Source organism: Hirundo rustica, chromosome Z (genome assembly GCF_015227805.2).
Source record: "Hirundo rustica isolate bHirRus1 chromosome Z, bHirRus1.pri.v3, whole genome shotgun sequence".
Classification (NCBI taxonomy): Eukaryota; Metazoa; Chordata; class Aves; order Passeriformes; family Hirundinidae; genus Hirundo; species Hirundo rustica.
In genome coordinates, this window is record NC_053488.1 from 87949038 (window position 1) to 87972182 (window position 23145).

The window sequence follows — 23145 nt, forward strand, 5'->3', positions numbered from 1 at the left end:
AAAAGCTACTCTAATTTCTGGTTGAGATATCATATTAAACATTTGTGAAGAGATAACTATCTAAGGCTTTACTTGAGCGGTGAAATTTCCTTTAGAGCTATTTTAGCTTTTTATGATAAGATTCTTCCACACTAATTTTTGCTGAAATCAACTGGTCTCCCTAAAGTGAATATCAATGAAATCTCTACAGTAGACAATCTCTTTAAAGTAAGAGGTAAATGTAGGAAAATTGTGTAAATAGGGAAGTAGAAAAATTATTTCCACAGTTTTTTTAACCTGTGTTTTTTGTTGTTGTTGTTGTTTGTTTGATTGATTTTAAATAATGTGATATTATTATATTTATATAATGCCATATATTTATAGACATAATCTGAATGGAAGCTGAAATATGAATTCTGTATTATTGGTATTTTGTCTAGGAAAGATGAGTCTGTATTCTGTGTGATGAGTAGGGTGCAAGGAGAGAGACAATTGAATTTGTAGTGTGGTTCATTGAGTGTTAGGAATCAAAATATTAAATGAAAGTTCTTTATTTTCTATTTACTTCTTTTGGCCTCACTAAAATTGTTTAAAAAGAGACTAAAAATTCACTGATGCAACCTATGCCTTAAGAATTCCCACGAAAGAGAGATGCAATTTTATGTAAAATTCCTCACTCTCAGGATTCAGGACAAGGTAGGTTTAGGCCTGTTGTCTTGCCGTTGATGTTTATCATACATATTTAACACAGAAAATAGTTTTGCATTTTTTATTTGATCTCCAGCTTTCCAGAAGCCTTCCTCCACCGCTGCTGATCTTTTGTCTCACATCAGTCGCGTGACATGTGCTCGTTTTTCCGTGTGCCATTAGCAGGTGGTTTTGAGGGAACTCTTTCATGTCATTTCCTTTGTCATTTACCACTTTTATTAATCATTTTAGCTGTGATTTTTATACTTGCAGTGGTTAAATTTCCCTAGTATAATCAGTGTTTGTCTACAAAGGAGAACAAATGTCTTTTCATTCCCTGATTCAAAAGGTTTGTCTTTTTTGGGCTCTTCAGTTAACACATTAATCAGCAGTGTCTCCAAGCACCCACTGACTTAGCAGCAGTGACATTTTCCTTCTTCTCATTTTCCTTTTTACTCCAACTCTTTGTTTGCTCAAGAAGCAAAATGTGCTGACAGCTGTAGGCTGTTGTCAGCACAGGCTCCTTGGGCTGGCCGATGGCGATCTTGCTGAGGGTTATTTGTGCCACTGCCGCATCAGAGGTGGACACAGGGATTTTGGAGGGCGTGAAAAGCTCATGATGTTCTGGTTTTTGAGTTCCACTTCACTCATACTGAGCAGCTCTCAGCTCCAGAGCGCACAGTCAGGGACTGTGCCGCTCGTCCCCATCTGGAAAATTCCATTTGGTTCAGTCAACACGTGTTACACGGCCTCTCCTTTCTTCCCAACTGCTCCCTTTGAGATAAGCCTCCAGGAGTAAAGAAAGGAAAAAATATTATTTTTACTTTGGAATGTGGAGGCTTTTATACATGTAGAGATGTATCATGACATCTTTACATCCTTGTAATAAAGGTGGTTTATCTTTATTTACATTGTAATGGAAATGATAAGGATACTTAAAGGATTGTGGGACAAATCCTTAGGTTGTTTCAATAGGTTTTGTTTGATTTCTCTCATTAATTGTTTTAATTCACACAAAATACAAAGCTGTACTTAAATTTAAAAGATCAAATAAGATCCATAAAAATAAAGAGTACAGACCCGGAATATTTTGGGGTATTTTGTAGGGTTTAATGCTTTGGGGTTCTGGTTTGGTTTTTCTTTTGGGGTGGTTTTTTGGGCTTTTTTTTCTGTTTTTTTTTCCTTGTTGACCACTGAACCACTGTTGTTGCTAGAAAATTCACTTGATGCAAGTTCAGATCTTTCAGTTCAGTGAGTAATTAATGAGATGTAGGAACTGGAAAAATAAAAAACAGAGCATTATCTGGTTTTTAAGGTTTAAGGGTCACCGTCATGTAAATTGTGGAAGTCTTTCGTATTCCTTAAGAAGAATTGCTGAAGAACTTACACCAGGAGATTTAGTGTAGTAACCCAGAGATAAGGTGGTGTTGTTGTTTTTTTTTATGGACTACATACATCATAGGTATTAGAGAAGATCGTACAAGACTTGCATAACAATCTTTATAAATGAAATCATTCCCCGTCTGTTGCCTCTGGACAGAGTAACACACTTTTACAAAAGTATTTAAGTTAAGAAAAGCAGTTTCTGATTTCACTGCCACATGTTTTTGCACTGAATGCGTGCTTCATTTAAGACAGGTAAGAATCCAGCCTACATAGTTCAGAAGTCCAGTGATGGCCACATTCCATTGGTTTTGCTTTCATATGTTCCAAATGTTTAATTACAGATCTCTCACGTAAGATACTCAAACACTTCAGCATTCATCAGAATAATGCCTTAATGATTTTTATCTCATTTACTGTTTCTGAAAGCTCAAATTTTTCCTGGAATTTTTCATCTGGAAGAACAAAAGCAATTGTCCCCAGTAAACAAATTGCCATTTTCTTTAACACATATAAGAACTCTGTGTAAAAAACAGCAGTGACAATATTGGCATTGTTTTCCTTAATCCACAGAGATGCATTTTTTTCTGCAGAATAAACACAAGAGGGTGATTTTAAGTGGGCTTGGGTTTTGTAAGTTCGATGTAAAGCTCCACCTGCTGTGGGAGGCACTCAGGGCTGGCCACCACCAGAGCAGGTGACCCCTGCCTCCGCCTCCTGACCCTGCTCTGAGCAAAGCTCTGGCCAGAGCAGGGACAAGATCACAGAGGAAACAGAGGTAGTTCTTGTATTAAATATTTAACATTTAAATTTGACGTGTAACATCTAGAGCCAACCCAGTATCTGGGCCAAGGAGTCTTGTAATGATATCAGGAATGTAACGATAACACATCTGTTGTAAGAACTGCCCTGAACACCCCTGGGTAGGCACGTAAACCCTCCAAAGAACTGAGAATGCTTCTGAGCCTGCCTGATTTGCACTCCTGTCCTCCCTCCACGCCCCAAGGACGCAAATATGCCACAGTTATGGAGGTATTCCCAAGCCAGGGAGAGTGGCACTGGTGGACCTTGGCCTCGGTCTGTCAGGACTTCCAAAATCTCTTTATTCAGCACAGCTTCCCCAGCTTCCTGAGCCTTTTGATGAATTTTACCTTCCCTCCTTCCGGAAATCAGCACAGCAGACACACTATATAGGTCAGCCAGAGAAGTAATTTTGTAATGTTATTATTTGTAATGTTTAGCTGAGGAAAAAAAAAAAAAAAAGAAAAAAAAAAAAGAAAAACAAAACAAACAAACAAACAAACAAAACAACACAAAAAACCACCAATGGTTATAAATTTATGATTCTTTTGACATAGAATGACTATTCTCCTGACAGCAAACTACAGCAAAACCTGTGACATCAAGGTAGAATTTTTCCTGTAACTTCAGAAGGGATTTCTAACAAAGTGTGAGGATGGGTTTGGCATAACACAGGAGTATTGAGGGAAACATGATGGGGTTTTGTGGGCACCTGTGATGGCACTTCCCCATTGAGAACAAGAGAAAGAGAATATTTTTATTGTTTTCCTTGATGGGACGCTGATGTGCACAGCTGTCCATGGGAAAGGAAGAAGCAGCAGCCAGGCTAGACAGTCACCAATTTCTTCCTGGTGCAGTACAAATTTTAATGGATTTTAGCAGAAAAATATGGAGATTTGGGGCTCTTTCCTGACCACATGTAAAATATCAAAAGACATATATTTTTCCCAGGCAGTCTTGCTCCAGCCCACGGACATCCTTGGCTTAAGTGGGAGATGGATCCTCCTTGCACGGATGTGCCTTGGAGCAGCTGGAGCCACTCTTTCCTCCCCTGACCCTCGGGCTCCCATCTGCTTCCCCCTGCTCCTCCCTCTTTTACAGGTCACATTCTTTGCATCCAGTCTGAATTCTTGTGCCACAGGTTAGGACAGAGGCTGAATAATTTGCCCAAAGTCATGATAAGGAACAGTGAAAGCATTACCCAATGTTATTTCTTTTATCTCTCGAAGGATTATTTATGGTCTGGGTGCCTGTTCTGGACACACTCCTGACACCTGAAGAACAATCTGACTTTTTTTTTTTTACTTCATATACTCAGAGCTACGATATATACTAGAAAAATCAAACATACTTTGTAAGACGAATAGTCACAGCTGGGGATAAGGAATATAAATAGGATGACATCAAATGAAAAGAACTGATGATCCAACAAGGCTTCTATAGATCATGTTGTCTAATGTCAGGAGAATTGCAGATTAGTCTTGCTGCTCTTTATGAGTAAGCCTATTTATCAACTTTCTGGAAAAATCTAATTTAAGGTGGCACATTTTCCTTAGTTCTGCCACACTTCAAAGCTTAGAGTGTAGAGGTTGGTCAGCCGTTCTCCCCTGGCTGTAATCGGTGTGTGAGATTCCCATTCAGGTCCTTCTCCAGCAACCAGGTCCTCGCTGCTCCTGGCTGACTCTGATAATGTAATTTTGGTTTGCTTGATTAGCAAAAAAACTGGGAAGCCTTAGCTTTTAACAACTTTATCCAATCCAGACTTAATGTTCAGAGAGAAAGAGCAATTTAAATTGCAAATGTTCTTTATAAGAGCCTGGATTTCTGAAAAGTATAACTTAGTCATGCCATAGGGAAACAAGATGACAAGCTCTGAAAAAAAGAAACAAAAAAACCACATTTGGACAAGGTGGATCTGGGCAGGGGCTCCATTGTTTTTCCTGAGTAACCTACAGAAAGTGAAACTATTTTTATGACAGGGTATAACAAGAAATGTGAATTTTAACAATTCCACAGGAAATATGCAGGAATGTAAAATTTCGTAGTTTTTCTACTGTATACTACATTTTTAACACGATGCTTTATATCCGAGTCACAAAACGGATTTGTGTACATTTATATTCATTCTTTAAAAGCTAAGCAGAGCTCAGGCAAGTAAAACAAGCTGTTTGATATAATGTTATTTTCCCCCCTTTCACTTGAAGTAAGAATACCTTAGCATCTAATGTCACATTATTTTTATATATGTAAATACTTTCAAGCCAGAACATGCAGCGTAAGCATATTTTATCAGCTATTACCACTAAGATTTTTACACATATGAACTAAAAAAGCTCAGTGTTTGTGAAATTTGAAGTAATTTTTTTCTCCTTTAGGATTATCTGAATTAGTGGGAAATCCTCTGTTCTTATATCAGAAAACATTTAACTGTGCACCACTTAAAAATTTCTTCATCGTATTTGAAATCTGGGAAACTTGCTTAAGTTTATAAGCAAAGATGTGCAAGATAAAACAAGGATAACACAGTTTCTGATTGTAATTTGAATGTAATAAAATCAGTTGTGCAACATTCTTCACTAGCATAATCTCACAGATATTTTTCTTAGGCATTTCAAAATGCTGCTATTCTTACAGGAAGCTTTAGGATAAATCTGTGTAATTCCTGTACATGACATTTTGGAAAGACCAAGGCTGTGAATCACACCTGTTTGCTTTTGAGTCAAAAGCTTTCATGTGCAGAAAATAATGTTTCAATTAAAAACAAAACAAAAACAAACAAACAAACAAAAAGAGTGAGAGGAAGGAAGTCATTTGACATTCTTACACTGCATTCAGAATTGTGTAGAGGAAAAGAAAATTAGAGCAATTTCAATAGGCTGCTGACTCGCAGCTGAATAGACTTTAGCATTTGCATCACCTGTTCAAAAAAAAAAAAAAAAAGAGGATAAGCCATAATTTTATTATCAAATTCCTGTATCAACTCACAGACTTGGTGGTCTCAGTCTCTTGCATTTTTGCAGTTTTGACACTGCTGGTTACTGAACACCTGGATTTATTCTCTGTTGTTCCCATTTCAACTTGTTCATCATGTGGTGTCTGAAATCTGCAATTCTCTCTACTAGAATTTTAGTTGGGAAGATACTGAGTAAGATGGCAAATGCAAAGAGCAGGTGGAAAGAATCTCTACACGAGTGCAGTGACTTTTCTCTGTGCTCTCCCATGTGAACCGCCTTTGATTTACAATTTAAAGTATATATATGTGTGCTTGTACGATTAGTGAGCATTTTAATTTTTAATGCTACATACACTGACATATCCCTTGGGATTCACAGGAAATCCTTTCTCCTCACATAAAACCAACAAGATGCATTTACCCTAAAATTGCCCTTGAAATAGATACTTTTTTCTAGTAGTATTTAGAATAATTTCTCCCTAATGACATCTCCTTTGTGCTGCAATGCTTGATCGTTGAATCCTGAAGTACAGATTTGGTTTTTTTTCTTATGGTTGGGTTTCTTTACAGAACCATTAAGGAAAAGCATTTTCCCTGTGAAGATTCACCATGTAGGGATGAATTTGGCTGTCGTAGAAAGAGCATTGTTCTTCTGTGGATGACCTCCTTGTGCAGAATGATAGTTTTATCCTTCTCTACATCATTATGTTTGCTGTACAAAAATCCTGCTGTGCTACATCATAATAACACGTAATCTTCTTGCTCAGTTTAGCTGAGATTTAAGGAGCCGCTGTTCATGGAAGCAGTTTTCTAGAGTCTGATCTATAATTTACCAGAATCAACCAGGCAAAAGAGCAAGAGGCTTTATAAGAGGGATACAGCCCTTAAAACTCTTAAATGAAGATTAGTTTAAAGTTTTACAATCCGGTACAGAACCATCTGGCAAATCTCATGTCAGGATTTGTTAAACCTCTGAGCATTCCTGGTGTGCTACACCCCGCACCCCACACCCTGCCTTTATCCTCCATCCTCTGCCTCCTGCCACCAGCTTTCCCCAGGGATGTATTGGAACAAAAGAGGGAAATAAGTAAGCCAAGGGCTGATTTCCCTACAGGGACAGTGGAACAGCTGTGGGTGCGGTGCACCTCTGGAAATCACGTCCTAGTGCTGGATGTGCGCTGGGTGATTTATCGCATCTCTCAAGAGGTACTTGCAAGGTAAAAGCTGCCTGTTGGCAGCACCATTAGAGACTCGCTTGTTGGGGAGGATGAAGCCCAAAAACCCTATGAATATGATTGCCTGTATTCTGAGAATGAGAAACCTGTAGGTGAGATAGAATTGAAAGTAAGTTTTGATGTTTGAGATGTATTAGATACTGGATGTCTGGGAAAACAGTTCTGTGGCCAGCTGAAGGTCACCTGCACCCAGAGGTCAAATGGAATGTTCTGTCTCACCCCAGTGTATGGTTCACCACACACCTGTACCCCTCCCCTGAAGTATCAGGTGTCTGTAACCCCATTGGCACAAGTCCTGTTCCAGCCCACCTTGAAGACCCCTGATAAGGGGTCCTGGGGGGCTGGACGGTCTCTTTGCTCTCTTTGCTTGCACCCTTTCCCGAGGACTTTCCTCTCTTGGAATTTCCTCTCCCTACCTCTCCCTTCCCCCACCTCCTAGGCCTTGCCACGAGCTGCCAGAGCAAGGCCTCACATCCCTTACAATAAACCTCATCTTCTAAAACCCAACTTCAGAGATCTCTCGTCTACATTCATCCACACCGTCCTGGAGTCCTCAGCAGCAGCAGCAAAGCAATTTCTACACTTGCTGAGTTAAATTGTGGCTTTTGAGTCCAAGGAATCTCTGGGAGGACGCAGAGCCATGTCACGGGGCAATTTGGTGCGTTCAGAGCTGGAGCTGCAGTTGGTGCAGCAAAGCAAAACGGTGTAGAAGTTGTCAGTGGTGACTCCAGGCTGCTGTTTACTCTGGAAAGCTGATGATTCCTGTCACTCCTAAGTTACATTTCAGGGCTCTAGACTTGTGCGTTCCTCAGTGATCTCTCCACAAAATGATATATTTATTTTTATTTCTGTCCTTTGGCAAAAGGCAGACCTTTGTTTCCTGAACACAAAAAACCTTCCCACAGCAATCCTTAAGGACATCTTCATTTCAGCTGTCCTGTGGCTTTCTTTATACATAAATACATGAATCTTGGAAACCTAGAGTAGAATAATTTTTTTTTTAGCCATCTGTTACGTAAACTTATACTATTCTCACTAAAATTAACCCTTCTGTTCACCTTTCACCTGAGGGATCTCGGGAGGCTGAAGGGGAGGACTGCAGGAATCCAATTACCTGAAATCAGCTTAGAGGCAAGAGGGAGGCATTGTTAATAGAGATAATCTCCTCCTCAGGCTTACAGGGTTCCTCTGCCTCAGTGCAAAGACATTCTGCCTGGACAGTAAAATCAGTATACCTGATTGCCTGATTAAAATGTGGGACAGAAAAATAGTGAAGAGTGCACTTCCTGTCTAAAAATGTAGCTTCTGGCAGACAGAAGCTGCCCCAAACAGATGAAACATTTACAATCCTAGCTATATTATGATAATGTAACGTAGCTGATATACAACTTACCGAATGTCATTTGCTGTTGGTTTCCTAAAATTCACTTCAAGCCATATAAGTTTTCAGCTTGAACGATTGTTTCATACAGTTTTTTTTTTATTTTTTTGTTTTCCTTTGCTGTAAAGTGCAGGAGTGGGACACTTGGAGTCAGACAATTTTAATGCTGCCGTAGCAGTTTCCTAAGGCACCATAGAGAAATGCGTGGTATTATCTTGGAATTTCTGTCTGCTTTTGCTACTCACAGTAATCAATAACCATTAGAATTACTGGTGGTATTATCTGCCTAGAAAATTCTAGGGCTTTTCCAGAAATCAGAATAGGTAAACCACGGTTGTTGTGTTGTAACTTTTTATTTTTCTGTTTTAGATCTAAGTCAAGATTTGCTTTGAAGAAAAGCAAAAACTTGTCAATAGAGAAGCAAGGTGGAATGTTGGTAACATCTATCCAGATGAATAAAACCAGTAATTTGTGTTAGAATAAAACCTAATCACTTTAAGTTATCTCAGACACAGTGAAGATCTCCCCTCATTTTTCAGAGTGAGGACCCCTCTGAAGCATCCAGATCCATTCTTCCATTAAATACAAACATGATATCTGACTTAAAACACTTTCATAACCTTTAAAATCTGTTTTACAGTTCGTTTTCTCTGGTAGGTTTTGGAAGCCTGGATATTACCTGTCAAGTTGTCAGAAGTAATTATATGTTTGTTAACTTATTGCTCCTAATACACAACAGGAAATATTCATGATGGATTTCATTTTCTCCTTAAAAAAATATTTAATAACTGCTTTGATTAAATATTAAAGCTTTTTTTTTTTTTTCTTTTTTTTTTTTTTTTTTTTTTTTTTTTTTTTTTCTATTACAACCAGGCAAAAAATTCCAAATATCAGCAAAATATTTTGTGCACGCTCTTTTTGCAACCTAGTTACTCTGCTGGACTTTATTGATTGCTAACACCATTGATGAGGGTAATTTCTGGGTGGTCATGTGGAAGACTGATAGGACTGGCTATATGATGGCTCAGCAAACCAAAGCTTTTTTCTTATTGAAAATACCTGAAAATTGGACTTGATGGAGGTAGACAGGACCACTTGGCCTTGGGGAACATTTTAAATTATTGCATTTCCCAGTGGACAAAAGGGATCACCGAGATAAAGGAAACTTTCACAGCCAGCAAGATTTTATGTGGTTCCTTGTCTTTTTGTCTTTTTTTTTTTTTTGTCTTGCTCAGTGCCTGTACCGTGGCAGTGACACGGCATGTCAGGTAATGATTTAGAGCAAAACTTGTCTCCCTTAACTCCAGCAGAGGTGGAGATCTCAGGAGGAGCTGGGTGAGTGGTGGGAACAGGATCAGTTGTCCAGGTACGCCCCGTGCTTGTGGAACAGCAGTTGGCTGGTACAGGAGTGACAGGTGGCTCTTCAAACATGGAAATAACCTCATTAATTCCCCCAGTCAGGCTGGCCTGCTAGGGAAATTGTGATCAGCGCACGTACAAGGGCTGTGGGAGCTTGAATGGCTCTGCTGGAACCACAATGTCATACCCCGGCTGAAATCATTCCACCTTTTATCTCATCACGAGCACAATTCTCTTCCACATGTGGAACTTAAATGCCCAATTGAGGGAGTGGAGGGAACATAACCAAAAGACTGTGGGCACAGCCTGTTGTTTCTGCAGAGGAGCTGGGGAAGCTGCAGAAGGCTGTAGGAAGATGCTCCGAGCAAAACGAGGGGATAAAGGCTTCCAAAAACTCTCCAGTTTTGGTAAGAGCTCCTTTATCGGTGCTGGAAGACAGAAGCTCCTGGGAGGATTGTCTCTCATTACCACATCCCTCTTTATAACAGAGGAAAGAGAACTTGTGGGTGAGTGCTGCTGGCGTGATCCATTAGCAGCGCGTGTATCTCAGCCAGGTGTGAGTCGGGAGCTCTGTGCTCCAGGTGCAGCTGCTCTCGCAGCAGGCAGTTCAGAGCAGCTACCACACCTGGAGAGGTGCAGGGCTGCAGAGGATTTGCCTCTTGCCACTGCTAGGCACTGGGTCAGTGCCAGCTGTCCCCTGTGGGGCTGGCAGCCCGTGTGGAGCGCGTGTGCCCACGCTGCCAGGCGATCACACAAACGCCCTCCCAGGCTCTCCGTGGCAAAACCGGAGCTGTGCGTGTGGAGCGGGTTCTGAGGCAGCACTGGAAAATCGCAGTGAGACACAGAAGTGTTTCCAGTGTGAGGAAAGCCAGCAGGGATAAAGGAGCTGCTGCTTGGCTTTCTCCTCCTTCCCTGTGCTCCAGGAGCAGCCTGACCAGCAGCTGCCCTGGAATCTGCACTGTTTTCAGTCTTTCTGTGTGTTGTACCTATTTCCTGACAGTTTTTCTTCAGAGTGGGGTGAGAGGGTCTCTTTAGGTGCAGGGTAGGGAGAACTTTAGGAAGTAAATGGGGTCAGTCTAAATAAAATTCAGCATTAAGTAGTTTGAGTCTTCATTCAGCCATGTCTAAAATTTTGAACATGGTTTCCGGTGTTACCCAAACGCATCAAGTGCTGTTTCACCTAAATGTGCTTTTTCATCTGTTTTCTTGTATAATCATACACTTGTTCATTCATTTTTTCTCTGTACTCTCTGAGTGGGCAAATATTGTATAAAAACCTGGCGTGAAATGCGGAGCAAAGCTATTTCTCAAGAAATAATGTGATTTTTAACGTCAGTTCCTGGCAGGCTGGCCCATGTGGAATTATTATGGTATCCTTAGCACCACAATTGATATGTTTAATAATTTTCATTGTGTGTTTGGGTCCCTTTGATGGCTGATGATTAAAGCAAGATTATAAGGTAGAATACGTTAGCTTTTGAATGCATGAAAAACACAACTTTCCCTTTTCAGATGCTTTCATTTTAACTCTGTTTAGCATTGACTAAATCTGTGGTTATTTCTTTTTTCTTTTGAAATACACTTATTGTTCTATTTCAAGAATGACTCATATTCCATTGTTACCCCAAAATATAACAAAAAATAGTAAAAATTATTGCTTGTAATCTATTATTACAGGCAATCCAATCTGCCAAAACACAATTGCAATTTAATAAGGTGGTTTTTTGAAAGAAGCCCCGTGAATGCTCCATGCAAAATGAAGTTGCCCACAAATTCTGTATTTAAAAAACAATGCTTCCTTTTAAGCAGCCATAGTTTGTTGTAAATGACAAAAAATCCAATGGCATCTCTCTCCTTTTCTTTGTCAGTCCTTACAGTCTCCATGGGTGTTTAGATCATTCTGATGTGGGACCTGGATAATGTGATATTTTTATTAGATATTGTCAAAGGCAGTGCTCAAAGGGTGGTGCATTTCAGGAGGAGGAAAATCCCGGTACCACTTAGAAGTATTTCAGCAGAGGATTTATATAAATATATATATTTAGTCTTGTGTATGCCGCTGTTTCTGTTTTATGACAGAACAAAAATTTAGGGGGAAAGAAAATATGAGACTTACATCCTTTACAACAGTGTGTAAAATTCCATCACTGAAAGCACATATGGAGAAAATTAAAAGGTGTCAACAATCCTATTCATTGCTCAGTCCCAGTGAAAATCTTATGCATTTATTATTGCAGTAGGGTAATTAGATGGTAATAAGCACAGGATATTTTAGTATTGTAGAAAAAAGAAAGCGTGAAGGATCAGAGGTCTTCTTCTTTGGAGACCACTTTGCTGTATTTGGTTACATGTACTTTTGGTTTGGGGTGGTTGTTCTTAAAACATTCCGAGTAGTGGGAGGTCAAGGAGACAGAAAACCTTTAACTGCTCAATGTCCTGGCTCCAGCTCTGAAGAGCAGGAAGGGAAGACAAGGGCTTTCATCTGAAAACATTGCTCCACATCCAAATAATGCAGCCTTTAAAAGTATTTCCCATAAATTCTCTTTTTTTTTTTTTTGATTCATCTATTTACGTTACAGTGAATATAATACAGCCTGGGCAGGAAACAGCAGAGAAACGAGAGCTGAGTTCCCTCTGAATTTCTGCTGCTAACCTTACTCTGATGGCAAATAATTTCATATTTTTAGCTGAATTTTTTGTCTGAATGTACAGATGAAGGTGTGAACTCCCACACTTTGAAAGATACAGCAACTCTATAAAGTTATTTAGTTAGGGGAAAAATAAAAATAAAGTTACCTACACCTATTCCAAATGCGTGCAGGCCTGATGCATTGATACATTATTGTATGCAATAATGTACCTGCTTTATTCCCCCAGGGGAACTGAATGCTGAATGCTGACTGAACATATCATTGACACATCTTTTTCTCTCCCAAAAGCACACAAAAGAAGTGGGAAGGCCGCAAACTCCTTTGAAAGAAACAGCCTTGGAGCCCTGGACTCAGCCACAGGTAGGCTGGAACGACTTTTCTGATCACTGCTTTTCCCTAGTGGTGGTTTCTGTAAGTATGCATGGAAATAATCTGCAAAGGAATATTGCAACAGGTTGCTCTGTAGTTCCTCTATCATGTCAAAATGGTTTGTTTTGGTTTTTGGCTGCCCAGACTATTGGTGATGCCCTATGAGTTAAAGTCTGAGCTTTTTTTCTGAGCAAGAAATGCCAGCATTGTCTTGCCTTCATCTTGAGCTTCACATGTGCTTAAAAAATTGTGCAAAATTTCTACAATGACTCTACAGAACAGAGCTACTTTGGTAGTTTTATTGGTGTGTCAATAAACTGTGAGCATCTGGTATAGAAATGAAGGGGTGGATGTTTGTTATCTTGAGAGGGAGGTTTGAGAGATAAACCTTTTGCTTCGTGAGGACTTAACCAAGAATGAAGCAACAATTAATCATGCAAAAAATGTGATAAAGAAACATGGATCTTAATATGCAGTCTTTCTTAACACAGAATGAGTTTGAATGTTGTGGCCTTTGTAGTTGCTTGGGCAGTTTGTTTATTACAAATGTTTTGAGTCATTGAAAACTGATATAGTCACAAAGACCCTCTAATAATTAAAGTTATTCAGTGGTATGTTTATTCACCATGGGCTGCACGGGAGTCATCTCCGAAAGGCATGGCCGCCCCCAACAAGGCTCTTTGCTCTCTATTTATTTTCCAAGCTCTTACACACAATACATGTGCATAACCCCAGCACCTCCCATCCCCGCTCTCCATTAAAATGAGGCTATCAGTCCTTCACACGTGCGCAGTTCTTCTCTTGAATTGGGTCGGTGGTCTCGAATTGGGTCAGTGGTCTCAAAGGATGAAGTCAGGAGAGTCTTCATCAGGTCTCTGTGACCCTCTGGCACTGTCCAAGGTCCCCTGCTTTGTGATTGATGGATACCAAGTCCAGGTGCTGGCCATTGTTCTTAGTGGTTTCAGTCTATTCTGATGATGGTTCACTTACTCCACTTTTTCTATAAACAAGCTCATAATATAACAGTTAGCTCTAGCTGGGGCATCTAATAATCATTAACCTACCATTTACTAATCTAACTTACGTCTTGATCAATATAAATTGCTTCTAACCCTTAGCTAAAATCTTAACTCTTTAAAGTTATGTCTCAGTTTCACATGCAGGATTTCAGGGCCATTTTTGCTGTTTATTCCCCATGTATCAGGGCACTGTACTGCACACAGAATATGTGGCTTCAGAGCTGACGTGAGGGAACAAAAGAAGCAGTGAAATATGAAATCCCAGAAGTTGGATTTGTTCTAGGGGCTTCTTTACTCCCCAGACTCGTGGCAGATAAAGTGTAGGAACTGAGAAGTGGAAATAGAAAAGCCCTCATGCCTCTTTTCAAGCTTGAGTGCATTTTGCCTTTCTAGGTGCAAATGCTGGCTTGTGCAGGCTTCCACGGGACAGTCCACACAGCTGGTTAAAATACAGGAGCTCTTCACTGATAAACTCAACCCTGCAGTCACAGATACGTGGTATTTATGTTTGTGCATGCAGAGAGAAGAGATCTGTCTGTAAATCTGCAGGGCTCGTGCTGTAGGGAAGCCCCTCGGCTGCTGCTCTCAGGATTTTCCCCTTTTCCCAAATAAAAGTTTCCCAGGTGCAGAGCGTGTCCTGTTCCCAGCCCCTGCGTGGCCAAACCTCCCAGAGCCCCTGCTCGGGCAGCTGCTAATCGCAGCAGCTCAGCCTCATCGATCTGTGTCTGCAGTCAATAATGTTTATGTGCAGTCCTGCAGGGGTTTGCTGGATCCTCTGCCACCAGCAGGCGTTAGCTCTTCACACGCAGGGACAAGCCGGAGGGAGGGCTCTGGTTCCAGCAGCTGCTGTACGGGTGATGGAGCATTTTGGGAGGGCTGATGGGCTCCTCCTGCTCCCTCGCCCTCAGCATTTCCTCACCAGGAGCGCTGGGGCTGGGTTTGGGTTCTTTGAGAGGACTTTGGCTTCCCAGTTGAGGGAGGAATGGTTGAGGCGGCTTGATCTGTGATCCTCACTTAGTGGGGCACAGGTGCGTGGACGTGGGTGACAGAGGTGAATTCTGCAGCCACTTTTCCTTGGTGGTTTGTGTGGCTGTTGCCAGCAGCCCTGTCAAAGACATGTTCTGTTGCACTGTCCCAGTGCTGACGGGAATCCTTGCTCTTGCTGAGCACACAGACCATAACCGTGTTGTTTGATGGCTTATGAAAGCTGCATTTGCCACAAAGATTAACCACAGAGATTAAAATTCATAAAATATTTTTGTCATTCCTATATATTCATTTTTTAAATGGTCTGTTTTCTAAAACAGATACATACAAAAAAATTCATAAAACATTTTTGTCATCCCTATGTATTTATTTTAAAAATAGTCTGTTTTCTAAAACAGATACACACAAAGAAGCTAACGCTAATATGCTTTTTTGTTTCTTGGAGAGAAGAAATGTAATCAACAAAATCGAAAACTGCTGGAACCATTATTGTAGCAGAAAATTAAATTAGTTGTTAATTCTTTCATGGATGTAATTCTGGCCACTGCAAATCCCTCCTTAGGTATTTTCTATGAAGTGAATAAAAATTCATGGCATGGATAAAAGCTTTGTCTATTTTATGAGCAACAGGCAAATGATCCAAATGGTGCTCATAAAGCAAATGGTTCCCAACTCTAAAAGGAGGAGAAATGTATTTAAAAGCCACCAGAATGAACCACGAGTAAAGCCAATTCCTCTGTACAAAAAAGGTGCTACTTCCATGAAAGTTTCTTGAATCCCCCGCACCGCACGCGAGGGAGAGACTCGCTACTTGTGTCTACTCAATAATAACAATTAAAAAAAAAAAAAAAAAAAAAAATCATTTTGTGTGCTTGGGCTGCTGAGAGAGCTGCTGTGGGAGGAGCTGTGTCAGCAGAGAGAGAACAGAGCAGCCCAGAGCAGGGTTTGTGTGCAGGGCCAAAGGGCAGTGAGGCAGAAAGAACCACATCTGGCCCTGGCAGCAGCAGGGGAGAAGCTGGTGCCCATTAGCAGCAGGGCAATTGCACACAGAGGTTCCAGGCTGGGGAAACAGGGAGTGGGGATTTCTGTGCCCAAGGAGGGATTCATGCTGCCAGGGCTCCCCCCTGCCTTCTTTGCTCAAGGCTGGATCTTGGAAGCAGCCAGGTTTGGCTGGGAATTTTGAAACAGCTCTGCAATTAGGCAAGAAAAGAAGAGCTGTAGCACTTTTGTCAGGCTCGTTCCTTCTGCTGTGTGGTGGGGGCTTTTGTTCTTGGTTTCACAGTTGTGCTTTTTAGGGGGTTTTGGCTGTGGTTTATTAAGCTCACAGAGCAGTATGACATTGACATTGTAGGAATTCTTTTTTCATGGCTGTGCCTTTTAACTTGTAGTTTTCTCCATCTTTTTTTTTTTTTTTTTTTTTTTCTTTTTCTTTTTCTTTTTCTTTTTTTTTTTCCCCCCCCCCATGAACTCAGTGAATGGAAACTGATGTTACTGCCTGGAAAATAAAGTATGAGAGACTCATTCCGATAAATTTGGGACAAGACCTTTGCAGATAAGGAACATGTGTGGGAGTAGTTGCCCAAATAGACTTGTCATTGGTTTACAAGCTTTATTTAAATGCTAAATACCATGTATTCCTGTGGTTATGTTTTTTGCTGCTTTGCCTGATTAAACATTTAGCTGATAAACCCTGTCAAGGCTGCTCAGAGCTTCTGCGGTTAAGATTATATATTTACAGCCTCTAAATTTACAGTCCATTATAAACAGGACAATTTAAAATCAAAGTAATCCGTGATTGTTTAAATTTTTGAGGTTGCTGGTTCTGAATTTTGTGTGGCAGTGACATGAAATAATATTGGTCACCATGGTTCTGAATCAGAAACAATCTGTTTCCTCCAGACTTAGGCGAGGTGGGATTGGTCTCTTGTCCCAGGTGACAAGTGACAGGATGGGAGGAAATGGCCTAAAGGTGTGCCAAGGTTTAGGTGAGATGGCAGGGAAAATGTCTTCACTGAAAACGCTGGAATTAGGCTACCCAGGGATATGGTGGAATCACCATGTCTTCTCCAGCCTTAAAATTTAGGATTCTGTCATTGCTGAGAAGATGAATCTAGAAAGTGACAATAGGGGTTTACCATTTTCTTATTGAGAAGGAACAATGCTTAAGTTTAAACTGCAGCACTGGCAAATAGCGAGGTTTGCCAGCATGGCAGGTACAACAAAACTCCCACTCTTCAGTTGCGGAATATTTCTGATTTAGTTTTCTTTTTGGTGACTCCTACATCGCTGTCTATTATGTGTCTCCCTGAAATACTTGATACAAGTGGTTCCTAGAGGCGTTCAATGGAATAAAATGTGAGAAGGTGATGTTAGTGCTGTAGCTTTTTGTTTATTAATTGTAAGAACTACAAGTGCTTTTAGTTGCTGAAGATAATGGCTACAAAGCCAGGATACAGGTGCATTAATATTCCTGGCCCAAGTGTAGCATAATTACCTTGATGACCACATTAATTTATCCCCTCTCCTTATGCTCTTCCTCCTTCACAGTTCATGCTGTCAGTGGGAACTGAGACAATGATGAGCCTCTCCTCAAAGTTCTCTGGGAGGGTTGAGAGTCTGAGGACGATGAGTTGCACAGTCATGTGGGTTAAAATAAACTACATCTGACACCAGCAAGGCTTTATTACCACCTGGTGTAAAGGTGGGACACTCCACAGCACTGACCATCACAAGCAGGGGCAACAAGATCCAGGCCAAATACAGCCATTTGTGCCTCAAAAGCAGAGGAGGATTCTTCCAAATCCATAGTTTTATTTTCCCTTTTTTTGTGTGCAGAGCACAGACTGTGGTTTGTTTGTTTGTTTGTTTGTTTGTTTGTTTGTTTGTTTGTTTGTTTTTGGAGTTTGGCTTTTTTTTTTTTTCCCTGCAGAATTACTTTTTCTGGGTAGGCAAAACCACTCAGACTCAAATCTAATTACGGATGATAGAGTGTAGGTTTTTTGGGTTTTTTTTTCCTCAATTTTAAAGAATCACTTTATAATCTTGGAACAGTGGATAACAACATCACTAATCCAATATTTTAGCAGTAAATACGTTTGATGATGGGAATTGCTCCACTAATCTTATATCCCTCCATAGTATAGTTAAGAAATCCACAGGGGGTTTTACTAATCAGTTTTTGTAAAGTAAATCAAGTCATGTAATTCTTGTTCCCTCCAAATGCCCGGCGATGCAGGCACAGCCATGAGCAGCGCTTCTTGTTCTTTTCATCAGTTCTGAGCCCTAATCCGCAGCCAGGCTTTCCCCTGAGCATCTTCTGGAGAGAAAACTCTCCACGCACCCTCTGACAGAGATGTCTTATTAGGGGAGCTGGCAATTCACCTTGTTCCCCTCACCTCCTGCACACAGGCAAAAAGCTGCCAATAATAAATGCAATCCAACCACGTTTGTTGCTCCACTTCTGATAAATATGCTGGAAGGTACTTATTTAGGCACTCATTTTATTGACAAGTGAGATATATTGCAATATGGCTTGTGGTTTGATCTTGGCTTTAAAAACATTCAAAATTAAAATAGGCTGTTGGTTTTTTTTTTTTTTTTTAATTATAAAAAGTCTGTTTTAAATTAGGAATAAATATTAGCAACTGTGGTTAAATATTTGTAGAGAAGCAATTAATAAGAATTCTGTGCATATTTTGTTCCAGTAGTTCATGGGTATTGAATTATTGTTCATGGAGTCGTGGAGTGCTCTGTTTGCTTAAGTCACAGCTTGAGCCTTTAGGACTCGAAACCAGTCAAAGTCAGAATGAAAACAAAGCTTTGTTGCTGGTTTGGTGTTTTCAAAAGAAACTAGCCACCTAAACAAATTCATACAGTCTATTCACACCCAGGTTATATTCAGTATTTAGCATCCGTGTACTTAAAATATTCACATTTTATTTGGTGCCTAGGTAAATTCAAATATTTCTTGAATATATCTCTTATTTAATGGAATTTAAATTGTAATCCTGAGCGCTAACAAAAATGACCTGGCAAAATTAAAAAAAAACCAGAGTAATAAAAGACCAGATCAGAGCAGAAGGTGTGGGGATTCTAAATGCAATTAGAATTGCTTACATAAATATCTGAACTGTTTCTGAGCACTCCAGTCTCAAAACTTGATACTTTATCTCTACAAATGGAGTCTTCCCAAGCTTGAAGCCAGCTGGAAGCACACAGTTGTTTTGGTGTGATCTGAGCATCTGCTGAAATGAAATAACATTTTATTAAGAGACTTAAGAGAAAAGAACACACACTAATTGTTCCTGCCCTCCTGAACAAATAGTGTATCCAGAAATCAGGGTGCAGTTCTGGAAGGTGACTCCAAGTGGAAAGGAGCATTAACAATTTCTTGTCTGTTGGAAGTTTCCCCTGGTTCCAGTTAACGTGGAATAGAACACCACCAACTTGCCACACGTAAACCAGTATATCAGCCTCTAGTAGGCCACTGGGAGTATTCAACTGTAAAATAAAAAAAGGTAATTACAAGATGTTTACAAATAAAATCTTAATTCTAATTAAATCCAGACTTACTCTGCAGAGGACCAGGGTTGCTGAGATTACTTGGCCAACAGGAAGGACTCCATTTGCATTAACCTAGTAGGATTTCAGACAGACTTTACATATATATAAAATATTTTTTCAAGATCCTGTTTTGCCATGGTGCATGGCAGTGGAGGTCAGTCGCTGATCTAGCTGAAAAGAGAAAATAAGGACAAAAAGAAGCAGGCTCTCAGAGCTGTGAGCACCGAATTTGCTATTGATTTCAGCAGGGGAGACTATTACAAACGCAGAATATAATTCCCATTTCATTTAAGTTTATCTGTCTGTTTTCCAGGCCGGCTGGTGATTCTATGATAAAAAAACCTCTCAATTTGCGCCAATATAGAGTTCTCTCACGAGTTAATTACGGGCATGAGGCCTCCCCAGACGGTTTCCATGCAGCTGAGGCCAGCAGCAGCGGGAGCCGGGCGCTCTGGGGGCTGGATCTCTGACAGGCACCACTGTGCTCATCCCTGCCCTGTGCCCCCACAGCCCAAACACCACAACTGCTCCACGGGGAATTAGCCTACAGCAAAGGCTTCAGGTCCTCCTTGAAATATTTAAATTGTTTCTAAGTCATTCACCTTGCAGAATATCTTTTCCCTTTTTGTCCTCTGCGGCAGTGATGCTGTCTGCCTGCTGTCGGGACGGTCACGACACAAATAGTGACACCATAAAAGTTCAGAAGGCTTCCCTTCATTATCCCTACATGCTGCCTTTTATACAGTTTTTTTTACAAACCTTGAGGCCAACTTCTAATGGGTTGATAGCTTCCGTGTTAATCATGCTATTGGTTAGTAAAAGACATTTTACTTGTCCATCAAATCTATCTATTCTCAGATTGTTCACATATTTTCTTTGCTGATTCTCATGGCACAAATCCCTTGTTATTACAGGCGCACTTATCTTCCACCCTCAGAACAGATTGTTGTGTTAAAGGAACTTCTCAATCTCCAAACAGCTTCACGTGGGAACTTATAGATCACTTGTTAGCTGCACTTAGAAGAGATGAGAGGCCAGCTTTTTACCCTATTCCTACATCTGCCTAATTCCTTTGGCTCGCACTGCTAAATCTTTCATTTCCCCTTGCTTCTGACACGTCAGGGTTGCTATCACAGACTCGAACAGCAGTGCAAAGAGGAAAGAATTGGTAGAAGGAGCGGGGAGCTCAGCTGTAGAGCATACCTGGACCTTCAGCCCAGTGTGCGTGCAAACAGGAAACCCCAAAAATCTGTCAGCCTGCCTCGGGCTGGGGCTGCGGGGAGGGAGCTGTGCTGCTCAGAGCACCCAGGGCATTTATCCCTTTTGCTCACGCTGAGCTGGAGGAGATGGGCACTCAGCAGCGAGAACATCCAGTGACATTGTTTAACAAGGGCAGGTAGACAGCTACTCCTTCCTCTTTGGAGATGCACAAAGCCCTGTCAGTGTCTGAATAAATCACACGGGCCTGCTCTCAGAAAAGGTAGATGGGATCTGTGAGGTGCTCATGGGGATGCTCGGAATGGCTTTCTTCCCCCCAGTGCTTCTCTGCCATCACCCCCTTCTGGGGAGGGAGAGAGACATCCTCCTCATTTAGGAGAAAGCTCCGAGCTGCGCTCAACTTGCATAAATCTTCAAATGGGAAACGTGAAGGAGCTTTGTGGTGATTGATTGAGGTGTCCCTTCTCCAGTGTCCACCTGGCTGTCACTGGCAGAGGGCTGCTAAGGGAGGCAGCAGCTGTGCACAGGAACAGATCCATCCCCCTCGCTGCTCCGCCAGCATTAGGGATTTATGCACCCGGGAGCAAGAAGATCATCTTGAAGAGCCCTTGGAAAACATGAGCATAATAAAAATCTCTCTGGTGTTGTGTTTTAAATCTTAAAAATGGTATTGGCTTCCATGCGGATCTTTGCATGGAGAGTGTTTGAGGGAAAGCTTTTGGAAGCTTTTGAGTTTTCGACTCTTAGGTGATCTCCTGACATTTTCTTTCCCAGACTGCTTTTAGGAAACTTGTAACCATTTTTTCTTGGTGGTGGTGTTGTTCTTTTTTTTGGTTGTCTTTTTCCAATTGTAAACTTTTGGTTGTGGTTTTCCAGTTGTAAATTTTCCAATGTTTACTGAGGACATTATGTCCTAATTCCTGCTGAATTAGGGACACAAATGTTTTGTTCTGGACAGCAAAAAGAGCCATAAAGTCTTGTCCCAGGCAATAACAGAAGGAGGCACTAGGTGCACGTGAGCCCTTCAAGTGCAGAGGTTCACTCCAGCTGTGATTCTGTGACACTGAATATTTTAATATTGGTCACAAAGGATGGAGGCTGAAAGCCAGTGTCGGGGGACAAAGGAGTCATAAATGTTATAAAGGCTGCCAATGCACACCCAAACACTCTCTCACACATCCTCAGTGTTGAAAAGAGATTTTTTTCCCTCAATTTAGTTAACTGAAATGTGTGGTTTCACCAGCCCATTAAGTTATATGATTATTGTTTTGTGGCTGTAGTGGAGATGGTGGCTCTGGGTTGCCAGGTTGCTCACCCTCTCAGGCAGCTCCTCATCTGCGAAATCAGTTGTTTTTCTTGAAGGATGTTTTATGGTCTGATTAATTTTTTGGCTGGAAATTGTTGCATATAAAGCAGACACGCTTCAGCTTGGTGCCCCAGCGCCCATAAGGTAATGGGCATTATGGACTAATTCAATCCCAAATGAGATTAACACCGCTGCTCTCTCCATCTGCCCTTGAGAAAGAATCCAGTAAATAAGGTGGGAGATTATCAGGGTCAGCATTTGCAATGGGTTTTAGTTCCTGCAAGGAGACAGGGACCCTCTCAAAAGGTGCAGGTGCTGCTGTTCCACTCAGGGTGCTTGTGTTGAGCCCCTTCAGTTTAGGGGCCTTTTAAAATGGACATTTCTCTCTCCTCAGGCTGTGACTCATGAGTTCACTGGGCAGCAAAGCTGCACGGGGCTTCTTGCTAAGATTTTATCTGTTTTCTTCATCTGAAAGGGATTTCAAAACAGAGAAGTAGGGAAAAAACCAGAAGGGGCTGTGGAGACTTTTCCTATTCTGACAGCTTTTGTTCGCAGATTGAGATGCTGAGCTGGGAATGTCAGAGTCCAGCCTGACCACAAGTGTCCCCTGATCTGCATCCAAGTGTCTGTGAAATGTGCAGGGACAGAGGTGCACCCTCCTGTAATCAGTTCAACAAATGAGATCTTCCTCCAGATCTCTTATTTTTTTTTTTCCTTTGTGTTGTCCCATTTAATATTTTCACAAGCAGGTGCCAGATTTTCAGGGCACAGGAGTTGTGATCATTTCTGTCCCTCTGACTGAGCCTGCCTCTGTCACTGCCCAACAGCACAAGTTTGAGCCACAGCTAAAGACAAATTACAGGGAGTCTCGAAGAGATGGTGGCCAGGACTCAGTTGTCTCTGAAATGGTGTATCCAGCCTCCATTCTACCTGCTTGGCCCTGAAGGACGCAGACGAACAGCAGAATCTAAGTGCTAACTCAAAATAAGCTTAAAATAGAATTTTATAATACGGTATTTGTCTTTTCTTAGAATATGAAATGGGTTTGGTTGGCAGCTAACTCTGCCTTGAGGAAGGAAGGGAGTTTTTCAGTGTAAGGAATTCTTTCTCCAGATGAACCTCAGCATTCTTCCATGCAGTTATGAATACAAACTGGTTTTTGCTGGAATTTTACAAATTGGTTCTAGTTGAGTTGTTTTTAAGCTAAATTAGGGAAAATGCCATTAAAAAAGTGTGCCAGGCTCCAGCCAGTAG

At 41.1% G+C, this 23145-nt stretch overlaps 1 protein-coding gene across 3 annotated transcripts in view; it reads left to right on the forward strand.

Moving 5' to 3' along the window:
* LOC120765753 (protocadherin-11 X-linked) overlaps window positions 1-23145 on the forward strand; it is a 452351-nt gene that overhangs the window by 190395 nt on the left and 238811 nt on the right. For all 3 annotated transcript variants that reach the window (XM_040090928.2, XM_040090927.2, XM_040090929.2), the window contains one exon: window positions 12718-12789. In XM_040090928.2, the coding sequence (XP_039946862.1) occupies window positions 12718-12789 (72 nt within the window). The remainder of the gene's footprint in view (window positions 1-12717; window positions 12790-23145) is intronic.